This window comes from Chroicocephalus ridibundus, chromosome 1 (genome assembly GCF_963924245.1).
Source record: "Chroicocephalus ridibundus chromosome 1, bChrRid1.1, whole genome shotgun sequence".
Lineage (NCBI taxonomy): Eukaryota > Metazoa > Chordata > Aves > Charadriiformes > Laridae > Chroicocephalus > Chroicocephalus ridibundus.
The window spans coordinates 168,008,576-168,028,890 of NC_086284.1; the positions used below are offsets into that span (position 1 = coordinate 168,008,576).

Here is a 20,315-nt window from a genome sequence, read left to right on the forward strand (position 1 = left end):
AACAAGAACCAAAGTGCCTGAGATACTGCATGCTCTGAAGCAGTTGTCCCCACCAGCCAAGGTCTTTCAATGTAGTTTCTACCCAAGAGTTACTGAGTAAAAATAATTTTTCTTATTGAACAGCAGGACCTCAGCGGACCAGATTCCTGTTCCCACTGAGTGCGAATTCTGCTTATCTGCAAATAATCTCAAGGAAGCTGCAAAAATGCTCATGGAGGCCTTGGCTTCTCCAAGCCACACACCCATGTTGGCAGTTTTAAGAAACACTGTAAGCCTCCCTGGTTACAATGATGGCTATCCAGCCTTTGAGGAGGGTCTGCCAGGGCAGCCACGAATATAAACAATCCATGATCTTTCTTTCACAGGGGCCTTGTGTGTAACTCATGCACAGCTGGTCAGCACGTACCTATCAGCATCAAAATCTTCCTGGCATGCTAATGCTGTACAATGGCACAGCCCCTAGCCATCAGCTGGGCTTTTTTGGCCCATCCTCAACCATCTGACAGAGCTTGTGGTTCAGGCACACAGCAACTCTGGTCATGGGGACCATCACTGAGAACCACACCAAAGGAGAAGGTTAGAGACATCCGTTGATTTCAGTGAGGCGTCAAGCTGTCTCTGAAAACTCTGCTGAATAGGGAGCAAATGCAACCTGTTTTTGAGAAATCACACCTGAATCAGCCTGAAAAAAATTATCTATTTTTCTCTGCTTTAACATTATATTATAACTTTTTTTTCAGGAAGTATGTCTGCAGTGTATGCTGTGTACTGGCTGATGTCCAGGCTTGTACCTAAACTCATACATCCACACTGTTCACAAACAAAGCTTTACTCAGACACAGGCTTTAGGTACGTGGTGGACCATTCTGAGAACACAAAGCCTGGGCTTCTGATATTTCATGGTGGGGGCTACTGGTTTTTTGCAATGCAGATGGACAGCAATGTGTCCTATTTAACCCTCCAAAGACATCAGGGAATCAGCGTTGGGCAGATGACTTTGTTTTACAGAGTCCTTCCTAAAGGTGTTCTGCTTTTGCACATTGCAAGGACAGAAGAGTTCTATAGTCAAAATATGTTCAGAGAGCCCTTGCAGTAGCGTGTGGCTGGGTGACCTCAAAGTTATGTGAGCCCTCTGTTTAGCAATGTAGGTGTGCCTCACTGAGAGCAAGTCGTCTCTTGGGATCTAGACCCACCCTTTCTGACCCAACAGGGGACCTGGTGGGCATTGCCACTGAATCACAGGGGAGCTTGGGTTTGGCCAGGTAAATAGAAAACACACAAGGTCCCTTACAGGATGGTGGCTGCTTTAACTTGACTTTCATGTTTCAGCTGCTCTGCCTGGTTATTATATTCAATCTGAGCAGTGGCATGTGTTCACACAGTGTGTCTGACACACGGAAAAACCTGCAGAGAACACCGATCACTTCGTTAAAACATCTTGGCTGTTAAGTCACCCAGAAAATTATGAAAAGACACCTTCGAATATAGGTTATTAATTGCATTAGTAGATTGGCATCGGATACTTGAAGTTTTTTGGAACAATCAAATTATGTGTTGTTAACGGGGAAGATGACTGAAAATACCTTAATCTGCTCTTACATGAAGTGGTCAATGCTTTGCCTTAAAAATGACACACACATGTGGCAAACACACATACAAAAAGCTCACCTATATCTTTGGCTCTTGAAGCTAAAGGTCTTCTCCACTGGGTAACAAATTTGTACGCATCAAGCCGAATTTCAATAATATTGTTAAGTAAGGCCAGAAGCGGTGCCAGTGGAAAAGCTGCCACAAATATGGTTGTGAACCCAAACTGAAGAACTAGGGAAAAAAAGGAAAGATCACAGTGTAAACTGTTAAGATCTAATCCCACGTTCTAAGACCAAATAATATATGCATACAAACATTATGTATAAATCATTATGTATAAATATACAAAGATTTCGTATTATGCTGTACCATACAATAGTGTAGTGACACTTGTACAGCGATTCCTTGCCGAAAGTTCAGAGCAAGGATGACAACAACAAATACACATCTGTCTGCAGGATGGACGGCAACATCTAGCTTTTGTAATTTGGAAAGAAGTTTGGAGGTGGACAAACTGTGCTTTTAGAAAGGGACATTTTTATTCAGCATCAACTAGGATCTCTGAGTACCTGCAAAGATTAGGGCTGACATTCCTTTTTATAGTACAGATGGGCAGCAGTTTGAAATTTTGTGTTAAATTTCTGGAGGCAGGTTTTCAGCCTGCTAAATTTCCTATTAATTTGAAAAGAATTGTGTGAGGGAGAAAAGAAAAACACAATCGTGGCATACACAGTTCAGTCACATAGGGCAAGAATTCTTGTTCTTTAACATTTTGTTGATCAGTTATCTTCCCCTCTCCTCTGGATAGAACAATGCCTTTTGACAGCCGTCCACTTTGTAAATGTGAGGTTATACATTATAGTGAATTATAAACACAAACAAGCATACGGGTCTGTGCCACGCGGTTTAAAAATAAAAGCCCAAGGGAAGATCCTTTAGTAAATAACAGCAAAGTTCTTCAGAAATGTATACAGGTGAAGAGGTGCGCTCTGGTTTAGGAAAAAATACCTTCCCCACACAAAGCCAGAATGAGAAGTGTTTCATAGGTGCAAGGTTACCCACCAGCAGCAGTGTGGTTAGCCACACTGGTTTGATTTGGTTCTGACAAATTCACCCCCTTTCCTCACCTGACCTGTGAGAATGAAAACCATTTTGCGGCCTCTTCAGGTTTGTACAGCAATAGTTAAAAGAACACACCAGCCCGCAACAACGGAAAAGCAACAACATTAGAATCTAGTGAAAGAGAGAGAACTAAGGTCAGTGCCATACTCATTTCTAGGTATTCATCAAAGAGTCCATATGCATTCATAGGTTGCAGATTGTAGTCCTTTTCCCACTGTGGGAAGCTTGTTTTTCTCTGTGTGCCGTACTCTTGCCGTAGTTTTCTCCTGGTCCACCAGTTTTGAATTAGCCTACATTTTCAAATAAATTAAAGAAAGAAGGTGAAGATTATTATTAGCTATTCATCACAGAACTGGAAGAGGCTAAGCGTGCACAACACACCTTACAAAATAAATTTCCCAATGCACAGGAAAATAGCGCGTTAGTAATACACGTGGCTGATGACACAGTGCAATAGGTACGAAAACAGATAGAGCTGAGGGACTGTAATTCAGACCTAGATGTGGTTAAAATAGAAGAGGGATTTTGACATCTTTTCATTACTTATTTACCTTCTTTTTCCCTACACAGAATGGCAAATCGCTTTAGGGTCTGTTTATATGGCAGAATGCAATGCTGTGTGGAGATCGCTGAGCTCTAATTGAGAAATCAGTAAATAGAGTGTTAATGCTTCCTGTGTGTGACGTGGCATCTCTACACGGCTCTACAGTGCGCAGGGGTAAAATTCCCCAGGCAGTCCTGGAAGGGAAAACGCAACCTTGAATGGTGTCTGCTGCCAGACATTCAGAGGAACAAAGGGCAGAAAGAGATGTGCGGACTACTGACAAGACACGATGGCCAAGAAAAATGATGGCTGACGTAAGAGCTATCTCCACCTCAAGAAGTGGGGGAGCTGTACTGGACTTCAGAGGGAACACATTGTTCCTTAAGAAAACATGTGTAGGAGCACCATGTGAGGCACTGAGCCATAAGGGAAATGAATGTTCACATCGGAAATTAACACCTTTGCTCCTCCAGGTCAGGGAGTTGCACTGGTTTGGCCAACAAAGGACATGAGTTACAGTTAGCATAGAAAGCAAAAGCTGGTGAATTGCATGTTTTCTTAAGACTTAGAGATGATTTTTCCGTTCAGGCCATTTACCAGAGAGGTTATAGCTTTTTCTATCTTCCTTAAAGTGGAGTTTCAACTGAGTGCAGGACATTAAAAACCTAGAATTTAGAAGTGCAAGAAAAAAATTTAGAGGTACAAGCATGAACTTCAAGCCAAAATTTGGAAATACAGAAAATATTAAAATATTGGTTTTGTCAGCTTGCAGCCAGCCACTAGTGCATAAAAAGGCGGAAAAGGCCTTTCTTGTGAATGAGACACGGTTGTGATTATGGGAGAGTTAAAGGCACATCTCTGCAGTCAGTAACACCGTTTGGGACTTTGCCTCTCCTGCCCTGGCGATGAGAAAGTGGGAGGGCCGAGAACTGAATTTCTGCAAAGGCAGCAAATTGAGGGGTGAGGTGGCTGGGAAACCAATACGCCAAGACAGATCCCAGTTAACTTCCTTCTTTGTGAGAAAGGAAAACCATAACCAGTGTTACAAATAGCAAAGGCCCCTAGTAAAAGTCAGAGATGCCTTTTTCTGATTTACATGTGAGCAAAATGTGAACAATGTAATGTCATTTTAATATGGATGCATGTTTTTCCCTCAAGAAAAACATCAACTTGAAATTGCAGTTTCCCACCTCCAAATGAAGCAGTAATTTATACTTTGTTTCTTAGTTTTTGCAAATATATCTAGGCAGGAAAGGAGAATGGAGGCACACTTTCAGAGATTTCGAGGTGGCGATTGTATGAAGCAGAAGCACCACTCTGACATGCCAGTGTTTGTATTAAAAATGTATCCACTAAACATTCCGTGTTCTAACACAAACCCCATGGCCTCTTCTTTGTTATCTTTGAAACCTAGTTTTTAACTCTCGGATAGAAATTTCAGAAGACAAGCCAACGCCACATGTATCAGTGAGAGATGTGACGGCATGTGGCGGGGTTCCTGTCGCCAAGGAACACCTGGTGGCATTTCTGACTTGTCCTGCGTGTCTCTGCGGTCCCTGTGGGAGCACATGCCTGCACCAGAGCTGGGCTGCCACCCTGAAATGGTGCAAAAACCCACTCTCCAAAACAGGCTGCTGGTTCTCCTCTTCTAGGGCTGTCTCCCAGGGAAATATTCTCTGCTATCAGCTTTGGCACTGCGCAGTGCTGGCTCTGCCTGGGTCTCGTCAGGCAGTAGCCAGCACACAGGTGGAGGTGCAGTGATGTTCTACTACAGACTACAGGATTGCCTCCAAATCCTCTGGCCATCCACATGGTGTTGGCTCCGATCATGCTCTTAGCAGAAATGATGATGGTTTTTTTTCCACACAAAAAGGAAATGTGCTTGCCTGCGGCATTGTAGAGAGGTGTAGAGAGGTGGGTGTTGGCCTCTTCTCCCAGGTGAATAATGACAGGACCAGAGGTAATGGTCTGAAGTTGCGGCAGGGGAGGTTTAGGTTAGATATCAGGAAGAATTACTTTACTGAATGAGTGGTCAGGCACTGGAACAGCCTGCCCAGGGAGGTGGTTGAGTCACCATCCCTGGAGGTGTTTAAGAAACGTATAGATTTGGCACTTCAGGGCATGCTCTGAAGGGCAGAGATTGTAGGTTGTTGGGGTTTTTTTGTGGTTTTTTTTTTTTGTGTGTATGGTTGGACTTGATGATCTCAAAGGTCCTTTCCAACCATGAAGATTCTATGATTCTATGATTCTATGATTTAAGGCCTAGAAGGTGGTCTGAAAGGTGAGAGGTTTGGAGAGAAAATACAACTCTCATCAGAATAAGTTGAAGCATCTCACATTGTTCTGACTGTGTGTTTTTTGTTCTGATTTTTGTTGTGACTCTAAAGTGAAGAGACTGACTTCACCTGAAGTAGTTTATTCCTATTAAATCACTTGTTCTTAAACAATCTTCCCCGATCTCCTTCAGTCATCTTCTTTAAGCCCCTTCTGTGCTCTTTATTAGGTTTTGAAATCCCTATTAATAGGTAGCAGAAAGATGTAATGAAAACTGACAAAAGAGGCAGGGAGTGGAAAGAGAAGGATCAATACTGCTGCCGCTGTTCCCTCCTCCCCACCCCAGCTAATTCCTCCAGCTGCAAAATCCTGGCAAGCCGGGCTAGGCGCAAACCCTGGAAGATGGAGAGAGATAGCGAGCTTTGAGTACCTTGATTGCCAATTCCTCTGTGCATTTAAATCATTTACTCTGTTCCCATTACAGCTAGATGTGATGAGCACTGAGGCTGCCCGAAATCGCTGCCGCGACACGTTTCTGCAGGTGAGGGACCGAACTCTGCACTAACTCTGCTGTGGATCCTGCAGCGAAGCAAATCCCTCTGAACTTTGCAAGGGCAAACTTTCTGACAATGTCAGCTCTCTCTTATATTTTCCCACTTACTAATTTCCCTTGATGACCTGCCACACTGTCTCTAGCATCAACTGTCAATATTAATCATATTAAACGTGCTCATTAAATACCAATCAATAAGAAATGAACCAATAGGAAATGAATAATCGTCTATCTTTTTAGCTAGGGCACAGCTCCATAATACCCTGAAGATCACCAGGGAACTTGTCTATATACCAGTCAGTACATTTTTCTGTCTCTGAGAGCGTATGTGCCAGCAGTGCATTTTTTCCAGCTCATACCTGCCCTTTCAGGCATCTTTTATCACCCAGCAAGGAGAAATCCAATTTAGAACTTACTGGCATAGCTAAAAAATGATACATACAATATAATATTTCCTGTGTAAGGAATACAGCAGTCCTACAGTTATTTTCAAGGAGTTTTAGCATGGAACACAATTTAATGAAATCAAGTATTTCAAATATAATATTTATTTGTTAATAGTTATATTACATTTTCACTTTTGCAAACTATGTCCAATGTGAAAAAAAAAAAAAGAAACACCAAACAACATCTATCTGTATATGTCTGGAAATTTATATTAAGAGTTTTGCATCCTAGGGGGGATTTTCTATTGTAATGACTACTGTATCTTGCTTTTATATAACTGGTCATAAGGAAAGCATAAATTAACTATTCTTCTGTGACCTATGGAGGCATAGGCAATATATATACTTACGGGTAGCCCAGTTCCATGAAATTATTCCAGGTCTGCTTTAGCACCATTATAATACCCATTTGCATACAGAGATCAATAAGGCATCCACTAGGGTGGCACTACAGAAAAAAAGATACAAAAGGTTAAACAGAAATAATGCTGAGTTTTAAAGCATCCCTTCAAGACTAGAATTGGCTATTAGATAAATTACTTAAAGGAAATTAAATACCATTCTCCTCATTTTTATACAGATATAAACTCATGGGAGCATATGGGACCGTATCATACCACGAGCCTTTTAAGCTTATCATCTAATTCTCTGCAGAGGTCAGAATCAGCTGAAACCAATGCAGTTTTCACATTAGAGCTTCTAACATGTTTTGGAACTGTGGGTGGGACAGAGGCAAAGGCTACCAAATTTCTCCAATGATTTTAACAGCTTCTGGGGAGGTTGACGTGCATCAAGTCAAAGAATGAACAGAAAATGCCTCCTGGCTGCACAGGCAAACAGTTTATGCCTAGACGATAGGACCAATACTGTTTATTGAGTACTATTTAATGTATATGACTGAGCAGACTGTGCAGCTATTCTCTTTTTGAAGAACAACAGCTTTTTGGTGTCTTTTGCTGAGTGCTTGTTTGCTTTAGCAGTGGGTCCAGACCTTGAAGAAGTGGTGCTGGTTTTGGGAGAGACGCTCAGCTAGTACAAATTCAGGTAATTCCACAACTTTTCATCTAGTATTGGAAGAAACAGAAAAGGACAAAAAGCTTTCTGTCCTCAAAGAGAATTTTGCACTATCGTCTTTGAGGATCCAAACAGTAGAGTCCAAGCTGTATAGTTAAATCCTGGGTGTTCTGGATAAGTCGAACAGATCACTGGCATAGGACTGGAACTATTTCTCTTTAACTTTTAGGGAAGAAAAATTAGTTATCACCTGTAACAAAATGTGATGTGTATTTCTTATACATACTGATTTATACAGTGCTCAGAACCTAGGTCCCTGTTGAGGTTTGTGTTGACCTCATTCAGCTTCTCTTTAGATTAACAGGGTGGCAGATAATTATTTTTTTTTTTTAAATTAACTTTTCTGGAATTATTATTAAATCATCATCCTTCCATTTTTAGGAATCAGTCACACGAGCCAAAATAACCTGAGAAAGGTAGGTACAGTATTAATGAAGTAGCAGTGATGTTACAACCATAAAATCACTATGTATAAATTGCGGGAATATGCCCACAGACACCGGACTAGACTATATCGTGTTATTAGATGTCTTACACTTGCCTTCATTCAACAGATTAAAAGAGGGCTATTGGAGGGATATCTGGGCATTTTATTCTAAATTATGCTCCTAAGAAGACCTAGCACAGATATGGTCAATATAGTTGAGACTTTTTTTTATTAGACAATTCTTTTACTATTAGGCTTTTTTTTTTTTCTCTGAAAAAGCCAAAATAGTAGGGACTATTAATAGTAGCTTCCACCAGCAACTGACCCAACCTGTAACACCTTGCTGCTGCTTTTCCCTCCCAAACCTTGTTCTTTGTTCCTCCCATCTCTGCTCCTGCAGTTGAGGTTCTTTCCCTGTCCTCTAAAGCCTCTGTGAGAGGATTCAGCCCAGTAACTCATCAGAAAATTAATTCAGCCAGAAAAAGAGAGTTTTCCTGCTGATAGCAGGAACTGAATAAGCTTCTCACAAGGCTGGACAAGACAGCGCCAGTGCAGCGGAAGAGGAAGGAGAAAACTTCTGGGGAAAGGCTCAAAGGAAGAGCAGAACTGTCCTCTTTTGGCAGCAGCAAGCTGTTAGGTCAGCTCAGCCCCTCTCAGACTTTGGAGGGATGTTCAGTAAATTTCTCTCTGCCCATTTATCAATTTTTTTTCCCTGAATGTACAGAATTCACTATTTCAAAAATAGGATGGCTTTTTAATATTATTCCTTTTTTTCCTAGCGTTTGTATAACGTCTATTAACCAAAATACATATATATCTGGAAGTGTTTGTAAATTCATGTTGGCTATGTAAGACCTGTATTTTCCACTTGCCATTTGTCATGTATTTGCAGAGCTGTTTCAGTTTTTCAGCTGTGAAGCAGGAAAGAAACCATGGGATTTGAGTGCGCAAAAAGCAGCACTGGAACCTACATGACTGATCAAGGATCTGCTGCTGTTCACCTCCAGTAACTGTCAGATGATTTTTGAATTCTGAATGTATTTGCCAAAAAACTGGGATTGGCCCTTGAGCGACTTGCAAAGCCAATCCCTCATTGCTCTCCAAATCCATTTGGTTTTATAGACATGGAACATCATTCCAGTAGCTCTTTTGGGAAGTTTGTTCAGTTGCTTTGGTCAATTTTCAAACACATTGTATGTGTCTGGATTTTTAAGTTATCAGTTTATTATTTTAGCTCTCTGTTCAGCAATGCTAGGGAAGCTGAGAGTAAAAGGTTTTTTAGAAGCAAAAAAGTCATCAGATTCATATCTGACTGATTCATATCAAGGATGAAATATTTCCAACGTAAAAATACGAGTAAAGTTTAAACCATTTGATACCACTAAACGAATGTGATGCAAACACTGAAACTGCTAGCACTGGAAAGGGCATATATATCAATAGGTAGATACTTTTGTAGCAGATGGTAGAGTGTCCCTAGTGTGCAGTTAGCAACTGAAAACCCAATAACACACTCAAAAATACCTAGACAGTTATGTGTCTGCCCCTGCTTCCATTCACTGCATCTGCGGGCAGCAGATAAACCAGCGTGTAGTTAGTGAACACTCACCTCTTCCAGTCTCCACCGGTTTATCAGCCTTAAGTAGGCACCAGGGTGTCCTGTAAATCTTTAACACAGGAATACGCATCAGCTATGTTGCATAAGCAGTCTGTTCACAGTAGCAGAAGAAAGCTCACACTGTTGTTTTAATCTAATGTCATCTTAGTGTGATTGATATAACTATAAAAGACATTATGCTGCAAAAAAAAAACTTTCAGGGGATTCCTGGAATAATCGCCATGGACGACTAAGTATATTTTTACCTCTAGTTTTATATCAATACCAAATACTCTGCTGTTGGATATTCCGCATATGCAGAGAAAAGAGAAAAACTGAATAAAATTGTTTATATCAGTTTGCAAAAGGGCTTTCAAATGCCAGTCCATTTCCTTACACCATAATGTGGGCTGTGATATCTGCCTTTCTGTGAAATCAGTGAAAATGTTAGTTTTCATTAGGAAAACATAATTTTCTTACAATTCTCCCACGTTTTCTGCCAAAATGATTCCCACAACTTCCCACATGCAAATAATCCATACTGATGGATTCTTCTACTCAAGTTCTCTCTACCCAAAAGCTCTCTTGCTTTTAGGGGACTTGCAGAGAGAGACATACAAATATATATATGTATGTATTTCATTTTCTGTGGAAAAAAACCAACTCATAATTCCCTCTAAATGGTTCAAATCATATAATAGAAGCAGCAAAGTATTCAGGCAATTGGACTAGATGATCACTGTAGATCCCTCCCAACTGAAATTTAATCTGTTCTATTCTGTTCTGTTCTTAAAGAAAAAGACACAGTGTTAAGTCGTTTACTTACCTGTACAAATCACGCACATAAAGACAGGGTGAAGTGATCTGTGTGTATAGTATTGTGGGATGCATCAGTTCCCAGCAGTGAAATTGTTAAGAGTTAGCATTGAGCCAATATGATGCTAGGAAATGAAAACTACATGTCTGTTTCTGGGCTTTTGAAAGGGAAGTAAAACTGCAATCTGTCCTGCTTTGCTAGTATGGAATTTGCATTTTGAGATGTGTGATAATATGGTCCCATTTTGTTTCATTACAGTCAATTGTATTTCTTCTCTCTACTTCATTTTGCACATATGAGGATGCAGATCTCAATCCTACCTTCCAAGGAAGAATGCTATATAAAAGGTAGAACTGTTCAGATTGACAAACTGAAAAAGAAACATTTTCAGAGTGAAGCTGTTCTCCCACTCGGATTCAGTACGAGGCTGCTCTGTGAAGAAAGAGAGCACAGTTTGAGAGGTTTGATCAGATTAACAATCTCTCTTGGCACAAAGGCTGCAGGCACCTAGCAGAAATGGGAAAGTATTTGTAAATTAGCCTGCTGATTTCAACATATAAGCTGACAGAAGAAACTGTATCCAAAAGCAGCACACAGCAAGCGAGCTTGTAAAGACTCTTAAAAATCTCTTCTGATACCTGAATATGTATATTCCCAGGAGACTGTAAGAAAGGGGTTGAGATAATGTGTATATTAAACAGCCCTCCTGGATTCCTGTGTGCTTTACAGGCTCAGGCTCCTTTTCTGCAGCCTACCATAATGACATTGCCAGAAAGCACCCCACTACAAGCAATGTAAGTGCCTTTTTTGTTAGAGATGCCACACTGAACTGGAGTAAATCCTCCTTGGAATTCTGTTTCATGGATTTGCCCACCATGCTGGCACCTAAGGACTCTACACAGGTATCAGTGGAGTGCTACTGCGTGACTCCCTTTCTTTGTCCCAGGGAGCTCATCGCAGAAGACTAAAAAAAATATTTTGCAATGGATGGGGTAAGGCAGATGGGAAAGGGGAAGACATATTTTTCCCTTCAGGTAGGCCTTTAATCTCCATCTAAAGAGATATCAAGACAGAATTTAACAAAACAACTCCTATGCCAACATATAAATACCATGTCCTGGAACTACTTTTCAGTTGGCAGGAGCTTATTAGTCAACCATTGCTGTGAACAGGAGTAATCAGAGGAGAAGTGGAGGTATTAATGGAGACTCTGAGTAGCATAATGGTAGTACTCGTACTACTTCCAGATTAAAGTACTGGAAGTACGGAAACAATGATAAACTAGACTCTCTTTAATTAGAGCCACCCTACCCATGAGGAAATTTCAAATAGATGCATCAACAAAACCATAAACCCGACCATAAATCAACTACTGTGTTAGTGATTTGGAAATACCTTTCGAGAATCCCAAATTTGTGTTTATGCCAGTACGTACGTATTTAGCTAAGCAGAAAGATATAAAGCATTGTGGATTTTTTGTGTCAGTCTGTGTGAAGGAGGAGTTTGACTTTAACAAGGTTGTTGCAGATGAAACTTTGCTCATATGCCCATCAGAGGCAATGGCAATGCTCTGAAAAGCATAGACATGAGCTCTGAAAAATGTCATGTAAAGGCTGAAGAAGGACATCCTGAATGTAGCTTTACTGCCAATCCCACTCTGAGCTTATTACACTGATAAAGATCGTTCAAATCAAATCAGCTACTTACGCCATCAGAGTAAAAGCCACAAAACAGTCTGAAGATTCTCAGAACAGCTTGACCCACTGAGTTTTCATACAAGTGCTTTCTGCACAGGGTACAAGAAGCAGACCTACCTTGATGATAACCTGGCAGAAAGTAATCAAGCTCTTACTGTCCCCAGGTTGTCACAGGGAGTACAACGGTATAGCCTTTGCAAATCACATACTTGGAAGTCACGTTTCTCAACTGTAACTAGCAGGTATCTTATCCATGGATATGGGATGGCAAAATTATTTTAAATTTACAGCATACAAATGAGGGCTCTCAGTCTAATAAGGAACAACAGAATAAAATGCTATCTTACACAGATGTGCTTTGAACACATCAGCCATGGCTTCCCAGATGTAGAAAAGCCCTGACACTAGTTAAAATCCGCTCTGTGTTTCCTCTGAGATGACACCAAAATCTCTCCACCTGGTCCAAAATACCTTACGGAACACCATCAATGTACACAGGTATGCAGAGAAGCTCAATATGATCTCCTCAAACCACTTCTACACATGCCATAATAAGGTTTGCCTTCAGCAAGAGTCTCATTTCAGGCTTCTTGACACTAAGGAGCCCTTGCCAATTGCCACCAACTGCTGCAATCTTCGACCATGATCTGGATCTCCAGAGACTCTGCCTAAGCCATGGATATATGAGAGATGGCCTATTGCTACCCCCAGGACAGTGCACGCTGTCCTTAGAAAACATGTTGTCCTTACTCTAGCATAAAGATCACCATTATGGGTGAGCTGAAAAGAGTACAGAAACTTAAAACACGATTAGACTTTAGGTGTTGGTAAAGCTGATGAGTCACCCAGTTATTTTCTCTCCAAATTACTCCCCTTCTTAAAAGCATATGTTTGATAGACAATAAGCACCTTAGTTTCAAGCTTTAAATTTGGCTTCCAGAAGTGATGCCCCCGTTTCAAGGTCTTCACAAAATGTGGGAATTGTGAGTGCTCAATCTCTCTGAAAACTCATCCTTTTTCTCCCAGGGTAACAATATGTTTACATTCTTACAAGGTACGGGGTTGGAACAACAACCAAGCATGGTAGGTGGGTGATTGTTGCCACCACTGATTGAATGGCACTATAGCTTAGTTTATATACTCCTTTATTATAAACTTAAGAAAACATTAATTCCTATGGATTGCAAATTAATCAGTATTTCTCACATTTATACAGACAGTTTGAATGCTATCACAGTATAGGGATCAAAAAATCAGAACAATATAATTCAATTTTGTATTTAACATTGCTTACCTAAGTTTGTCAGGAAAAGAGCAACTTTTTCATACAGCTGTAACAGACAAGAAACAGCCTCTTAGATGTGTGACCAGCTCAAAAACATAGGACTGCTTTCTAGGTAGAGTAACTGCTCTTACATGTTAAATCTGACACCCAGATAGTGTCTGTGATGTTCTGATAATGATGATAATAAAACTATACAGTAATAATACAATAATGATATAATCAAACAAGGAACAGTAATATTTTTAAAGCTTATACTCAGATCTTTTCATTCACAATATACGGAGAACAAAAATGCAGTCACGGTCCCTATTTTACATACAGAGTGAAAAAGGGTCAGATAACTTTTCCAAAAACACAAAGCAGAACAATAAATAGCACAACTGAGATTTTTCTTTTAGTTACTTATGGAACATTTATCTCACAAAAAAAATCACCCTAGTAAGAGCATGCTCTGCTATGTTGGGTATGTTGGGCTTTTTGGTTTTGTTTGGTATTTTTTTGGTGCTGAAAGGAAAGACACTGGGGAGACAATGTTGCTTCAGAGAAAGTCTTTAGTAATCCCCATCACCAGACACATTTCTTACTCTAAGTCAGTGACATTGTTCTGCCTCCTAAGCGGTACTTTCTGTACTTAGCAGATACCATGCTCTCAAACTCTCCGAGAGGCTGTTAACTTCATAAAGCTTACAAAAATTAACTTGGGGGGTTTTCACAATTAGTATTTGCAAAGGGTTTTTGAACCTATAAAGTACATCACCACCAACATCAGTATTAGTGTAAATTAATACAATGACTTCCATTTGCTTTAAATGAGTCTGGAGCCTGTTCCTACACAATGCTAAATGTCCTTAACTCTCACTGATGTCTACAGGGATACAAAGCTCCTCATATTCCAGGCTCAGGTACTTATTTGTACCTAAAGTGCATATCAGCAATGTTTCTTTTCATTTGCAGTTATCCTTATAAACTCTTGCTTAAATTGAGATATGTACAATTTACAGTTCAAACTGCCTGCTTAAGAACTGAAGCCATCCTGAATTCTCTCATCCATGTTAACAACCAATTCTTGCTTAGAATAGCTTTTTGCTGTCTTTGGAGTAAACAGTTTTGTTTCAAGTAATGAAAAAGGTGGTTTCTTCTAGGTTTAAAAGCATCTCTTAAGGGCAACTGTAAAAGTGCTAAATGTCTGGGTGGTTTATACCCTGATCCCAGCAGGGAGTGTGCTATTTTATAAATGTACATTGCTCTGAAGAAGGGGGTATCAAAACTGTATTTTGTTGCTATTCCTCCTGGAACAGTAAGACTGTTTTAGAGATTCTGTTAACAATGTTTGGATCTAATTATCTGCTACTGCAGTTTATTACTACTAGTCCCAAGGGGCTGTGTTTAGGATCATAAGCTATTCTGCGTTCATATTTTCTATCGGCGATATCATTGGAATTAACAGGTTTTGTTAACCTAGGTAAAGCTAATGATTGTTCCAGGCTGCAGGATTATGTGGGAGACATTATGCTTGAAGGTCATTTAGTTTTGTCACGATGGGTCTGTACTGTACGTATAGAGGTCTCAGAGCATCCAGTCTAGAAGTTACTTGTGGTCTAGACCTTTCCCCTGATGCTTGGAGAGGTTGTCAACTCACATCAGAAACACTGGTGGGTTTCCAGGCTTCCTAGCACTGAATTCCCCACTGTTATAAACATCTTGGTCCATTCTGGTTTTATTACTGTAGCTTTGCTTGCTCTCCAGCTACTTTTCTTGAATCACAGTTTGTAGAAGATTCAACTACCTGAATTGCTCATGGGGATTTTTTTTTTTTTTAAAAAGAAATCCCATTGCTGTCCTTCAGTAAACTACATTAATCTGTCATGGGAAGTGAGGGATTATGTTCTTAAATCCTTCTTTTGAAAAGCTCATGCAGTTTCATATTTTGGGGATCTTTTGTTTCCATGAGCTATATCCAGATCTAAGGCTGTGGTGTTTATTGCATGGTAATGAGTATAAGGCTTAAGAAATCCATCTTTGCAGCAGTCTATTTATTTGATGTATTTTAGGAAACAAAACAAAGTTTCTCAAAAGGCACCTTCAAGCCATTTTCCATTATTTTAAAAATTTCTCTAAGCTGTAAAACTCTTTGAGAACCAAATAATTTTGTTTGTGCAGTATTTCTTTGTTGCTGCTTCACTGCATATACAATGACTTATTTTGAGAGTTTGGAAATGGATGTTGTACTGACATAGATACATACAGTTTTCTTTTTATTTCTTCTATGCTTATTGTGTGCTCTAGGTAGATTAAAGAAAACCCCCAAAAGCTGCAGACAACAAACAATAAATCAAAAATAACATAAAAGAAGAGAGCTCTTGGTACAAATTCAGAGAGAATAACAGTTTCCACCTCTTCTTTCTGCCCTTTCTCAGCCTATAGTCACACCTTAGGAAAAACATAGGAAAGTCAACAGTTCTTCATAGACTGTCCTAGTCACCAGTGCAGTCTTGCCTATGCCAAAGGGAGAAGTGAATTTCTGCAGCAAAGCCTCTTGGAATATCCTGCTATATAAACAAGGGTCTGCTAAAATTAATTTTTAGATGATGGAAATGCTTGGGTATTGCACAGGAAAGAAAGTTGTCTCCAAGCTAGCACTTGGAAATGTACAGGCCTGAAATAACATCTTATACTTCCTCTGGGAAGTATATCTCCTGAAGCAAAGCCTAACACGCTTCTTGCAGAAGACACTTGCTACTGAGTGGGCAGAGATACACTGTCCTGGCTCCAGAACTTGGATGGTTTGTAGGTTCATCCCTTCTCCCCCTTCATATGTATTCTTATAATGTCAGTTGACAAAAACCTCTTGCCAAGAGCAACTAATAGAAGACCCACTGCTATCAAAGCAATATACAGAAGTACCTGCATCTCGATGGAAGGACGAAACTCATTTCCCATCTAATGTATGCTACGCTGTCTTACTGGGGCTGTTACCACATAGAAATTCCATTTTTGTCTTTGTCCCAAGTCTGGTTCCAAACCAATTCACAACAATAACCTGATCTCAGCCAGCCAGACCTCTACAACGCACCCTGACCATGTCTCTGGTGTACCCTGGCAAAGGCAGCTCATGGAACAAGTCATGGCTACTCAAGCCTCGTGAGGTTTTCAGCCCAAGGGAGTTCCGCATATGGACATTGTGTCTGTATATGCATGTCCTCACCAGTAAACTACTGGCAAAACTGAAGCTGGAATTACTGAAATAGTATAAACAAGAATTAAGATTGGCCACTGCATTTAAAAAATAACATTAAAACACTAATTAAAAAGAAGAATATTAATGAAGTGGACTGAAACCTGCAAACATATGAGAGGACAAAAAGAGGCAGAGGATAAAATGGGAGTACGGGCATGTCTCCTTAAAATGTTTTTTAGAACATTCAAACACACTTTACATAGTGTTTTGGGTAGGAATGATACTTTACATAAATAGTGAATGATGTCCATAAACAATAATGCCAAGCCCGGCTTAGGAAGATACTCCATTCCTGCCAAAAAATGAACCAAAGCATTCAGTGGTCTGCAGACCTAGATATCTACTGATCTGATGGCTCGGGTATAACTTTGGATATGTTTGTTTTACTCACCACATTCAGTAGCATGATGATGCAAAAGTTGATGCACACTGCAGTCCCTGTAGTTGCAACCTGAGAGTTATTCCTGATTAAAGCCCACTTAAAGGCAGCAAAAGTGCTGACGGTCACAACACGGTAAATAACAATGCCAAAAACAGCAGCAATCACCACACAGATCTAAAGGAAGAAAGAATCAGAGAGAAGAACCTGAAAACTTTCAATAGAACAGGAGTTAACTTCTCCCTGAAATTCTGAAAACTAAACCAATTAAAGACTTGAAAAATACATCCATTTAAATTTCAGACAAAGGTTTCAACATGAATATTCTTCTTATTGCGAAGACCTTTTTATTTTCCATAATGCAAAATATCTTTGAAATCATATTAAAATAATTTTTTGTTTTAAAAACATTCTTCAAAATGTACCTCTTCCTTAGCATTAATGTGGTTGCCATTCCCAGAGTGTTGCCAGCTCTGGAATTAGAAAATTTCCTTACATGTATGTTCCACGGTGTGCAAAGGCTAATCTCAAACTGATGTTCCAGCTTGAGGCAGTGGAGCCTCCGTCCCTGGAGACATTCAAAACCTGCCTGGATGCGTTCCTGTGCAACCTGCTCTAGGTGACCCTGTTCTGGCAGGGGGGTTGGACTACATGATCTCCAGAGGTCCCTTCCAACCCTACCATTCTGTGATTCTGTGATTTGGGATGGATTTTGTGCTTTGATGGACTTCACACTTACAGGAAAAAACGTCTCCATTTGTAAGCACAGCCTCAGTAACAACCCTGGCAAGCTACCCTAGCAAGCTGTTTCTTGCCGCAGGTCTGAAAAGATTCTGTCTAGGGAAGGTAACAAATTCACTTGCCCTTGTAATTTCTTCTCTGATGAGACTTTCAGCACACGTGACAGTTATAACGTGAAAGCCACGCAGCTGAGCCAGGCTGCTAAATCACTTGATGTTCCATATACAACAGTTGAGTACTAAATGACAACTGCTTTCCATTGTGACCAATTTATGCCACAGTTTAGCAAACCACCGAAAGGACAAACAGTTGGGAATTAGCATGGGTGACTCATCTCATAGAAACTCTGACACAGTACCTGTTCGCCACCTTTTTAAGTAAGGAGAGAGGGTTTCTTCAGTAGAAGACAAATGATTGTTTGCAAAAGATAAGGTAGGTGTATTCCAAGGTTATGCATAGGTAATGTAAACCTATCAAAATTGGAGAACATCTAAGCTAATTGAATGGGCAAAATGATTTTGAAAACACTGAATGCTAATCAAGCTGGTTTCATATTTCATTAGTTACAAAAATGATAGACATAATCCCAGTGCAGAAGAAAAAGAAAATTGTGTGTGAATGTGAAGGATTGTCTCTGGATAGTGTTGAGGGGAAGAAGGACCACTTGCTTAACAGGGAATCACTAACCTGGTTGGAGCTGTGTTAGTCAAGTTAGCTGTGTTAGCACTGTGAGAGTCAATGCTGTGAAATTTTGAAAACCACTCTAACTTGAAGCTTTGATAAAGATATATCTCCTGTACTTAAAGCTGTAATTTTTAAGGAATATTTTTATGGAAACAGGGGAAAATTCAGCGTTTTTCTAACTCATTGGAAGCCTACGCTATGCCAGCAATAAAAAATATCTTCAGTGAAAGTAATCCTTGTCTTGTTTCAAGGACTGTTATGGGGACAATTTGTGGTGCACACAATTCAGAGCAAGGCTACTCTCTCTGGCACTTTGAGCAAGATCTATCACTAGGCTAAGAAGATTAACGACTGCCTTTGCAAAGGGTAGGGAGTGACAGCAATCCCCCTTCAAGAAAGAAGCGTAGGGAAAACATGCAAAATCAATTCTGAGCAGAGACTGCAGTCCTGAGCAGACGTAAGTGTCTTCAAGGGCTCAGTCAGACAGTATGTTGGCTCCTTGTGCCCAGTGTTTCTCCACGCATCTTTGTCGATCCATCTGAAATACCAGAGCACTGTTCACCTCAATAATGCTCTTGCCTTTCTTGTCCAAGACTGCTTTGGACAATTTTGAAGCCATTGGCTTCTTACAAGCCCTCTTCCCTGTTCCCTCCCATCTCAGTGAAGCACAAAGCTGCTGGGCTAGCTCACCTACCTGCCTTTCCACAGCTCCTGAAGTTATACACATATATCATTTTCTACCCTCCTGGAAAAGCCCTAGTAAATTCCATAAGGGTCTGAGTTGATGCAAACTGCGTTTTCAAGACCAATCCTACCACTACTGTTGTCATGTGAATAACAGCAAATAGCAGATTCAGTTAACTTAGAGGATGGGGACATTTCAGCAGAAATGCATGCAGCTCTCTGTTAGGAGAGATTTTGCTACTGCATTTAGTTTGGTACCCAGAAGGGAGAGAGACGCCTCATTTTAGACAAGAAACATAGGTTTCTCCATTTCATTTGGTCTAGGAATACAAAGCCTCTTTCCTTCCTCAGCAACGCACTGAAAAACTGGAGATATTAACATCATTAAGCACTCTAGGCACCTTACGTTCTCTCTAGAGCCTACGAAGAACAACTACGTCTTCCATGGGATCTCTTCCCATCACTCTGCACTGTCTACACAGGGAGGGCAAAGAAATCAGTGAGTGAATTCAGTCAGCTGCAGTTGGTGATTAAATGTGATAACATCATTTTTCTGGCATGTGTATAGCTACATATAGCTTTATGCGTACAGCCTAAATAGTACTCCTAAATCTGGACGTTGAAGGAAAGACTTAACCAACTGTGAGACTCGGTTAAGAGTGAACTAGTGTAGGAGTTTACAGAAACTTAGGCAATTTGCTGCGTACAGATTTTCAGCCTGCAGTAAACACGCCAGAGCCTATTTCACTTTCAAGTAATCATATCCAATATCCCCATACTCTCTCAGCAGAGATAATGTTATTTTGTACTTTTTCAATTGGTAAATAAACAAAAGTTCTCAAACCATAAAAAATATTCCGGATGCAGAAACAATGAGCCTGCTGCATTTATCTGCAAATGCTTGATAAGGCTCTGGCTTCCCGGATATGGGGTTCATTCGTTCTTTCTTGGAGTACTTGGCTTCAAACTGTGGACGTATTTCCTCCTAAAGAACAGACAGAAAATGTTGACGTACAGCACAGGTAGGAAAGAGTCTGTAGGAAATTTCAGAGCATTTATCAGATCACTGTTATTGGGAATTACATCTTTGAATTCAGCAGCTGGCACAGCTACTATAAAAGCTGAGCTGGGAAATCAGGTCTCCTTCATGAGAACTAGAATAA

The 20,315-nt window shown here is 40.2% G+C and overlaps 1 protein-coding gene across 11 annotated transcripts in view; it reads right to left on the reverse strand.

The window, feature by feature from the left end:
• ANO4 (anoctamin 4) overlaps window positions 1–20,315 on the reverse strand; it is a 201,991-nt gene that overhangs the window by 12,528 nt on the left and 169,148 nt on the right. For 10 of the 11 annotated variants that reach the window (XM_063322704.1, XM_063322710.1, XM_063322709.1 and 7 more), the window contains 8 exons: window positions 19,997–20,137; window positions 17,056–17,220; window positions 13,436–13,472; window positions 10,765–10,876; window positions 9,640–9,697; window positions 6,880–6,977; window positions 2,860–3,002; window positions 1,669–1,821 (listed from right to left, as the gene is read on the reverse strand). In XM_063322704.1, coding sequence (XP_063178774.1) covers window positions 1,669–1,821; window positions 2,860–3,002; window positions 6,880–6,977; window positions 9,640–9,697; window positions 10,765–10,876; window positions 13,436–13,472; window positions 17,056–17,220; window positions 19,997–20,137 — 907 coding nt within the window. The remainder of the gene's footprint in view (window positions 1–1,668; window positions 1,822–2,859; window positions 3,003–6,879; window positions 6,978–9,639; window positions 9,698–10,764; window positions 10,877–13,435; window positions 13,473–17,055; window positions 17,221–19,996; window positions 20,138–20,315) is intronic. The other variant, XM_063322711.1, reaches the window with a different exon arrangement.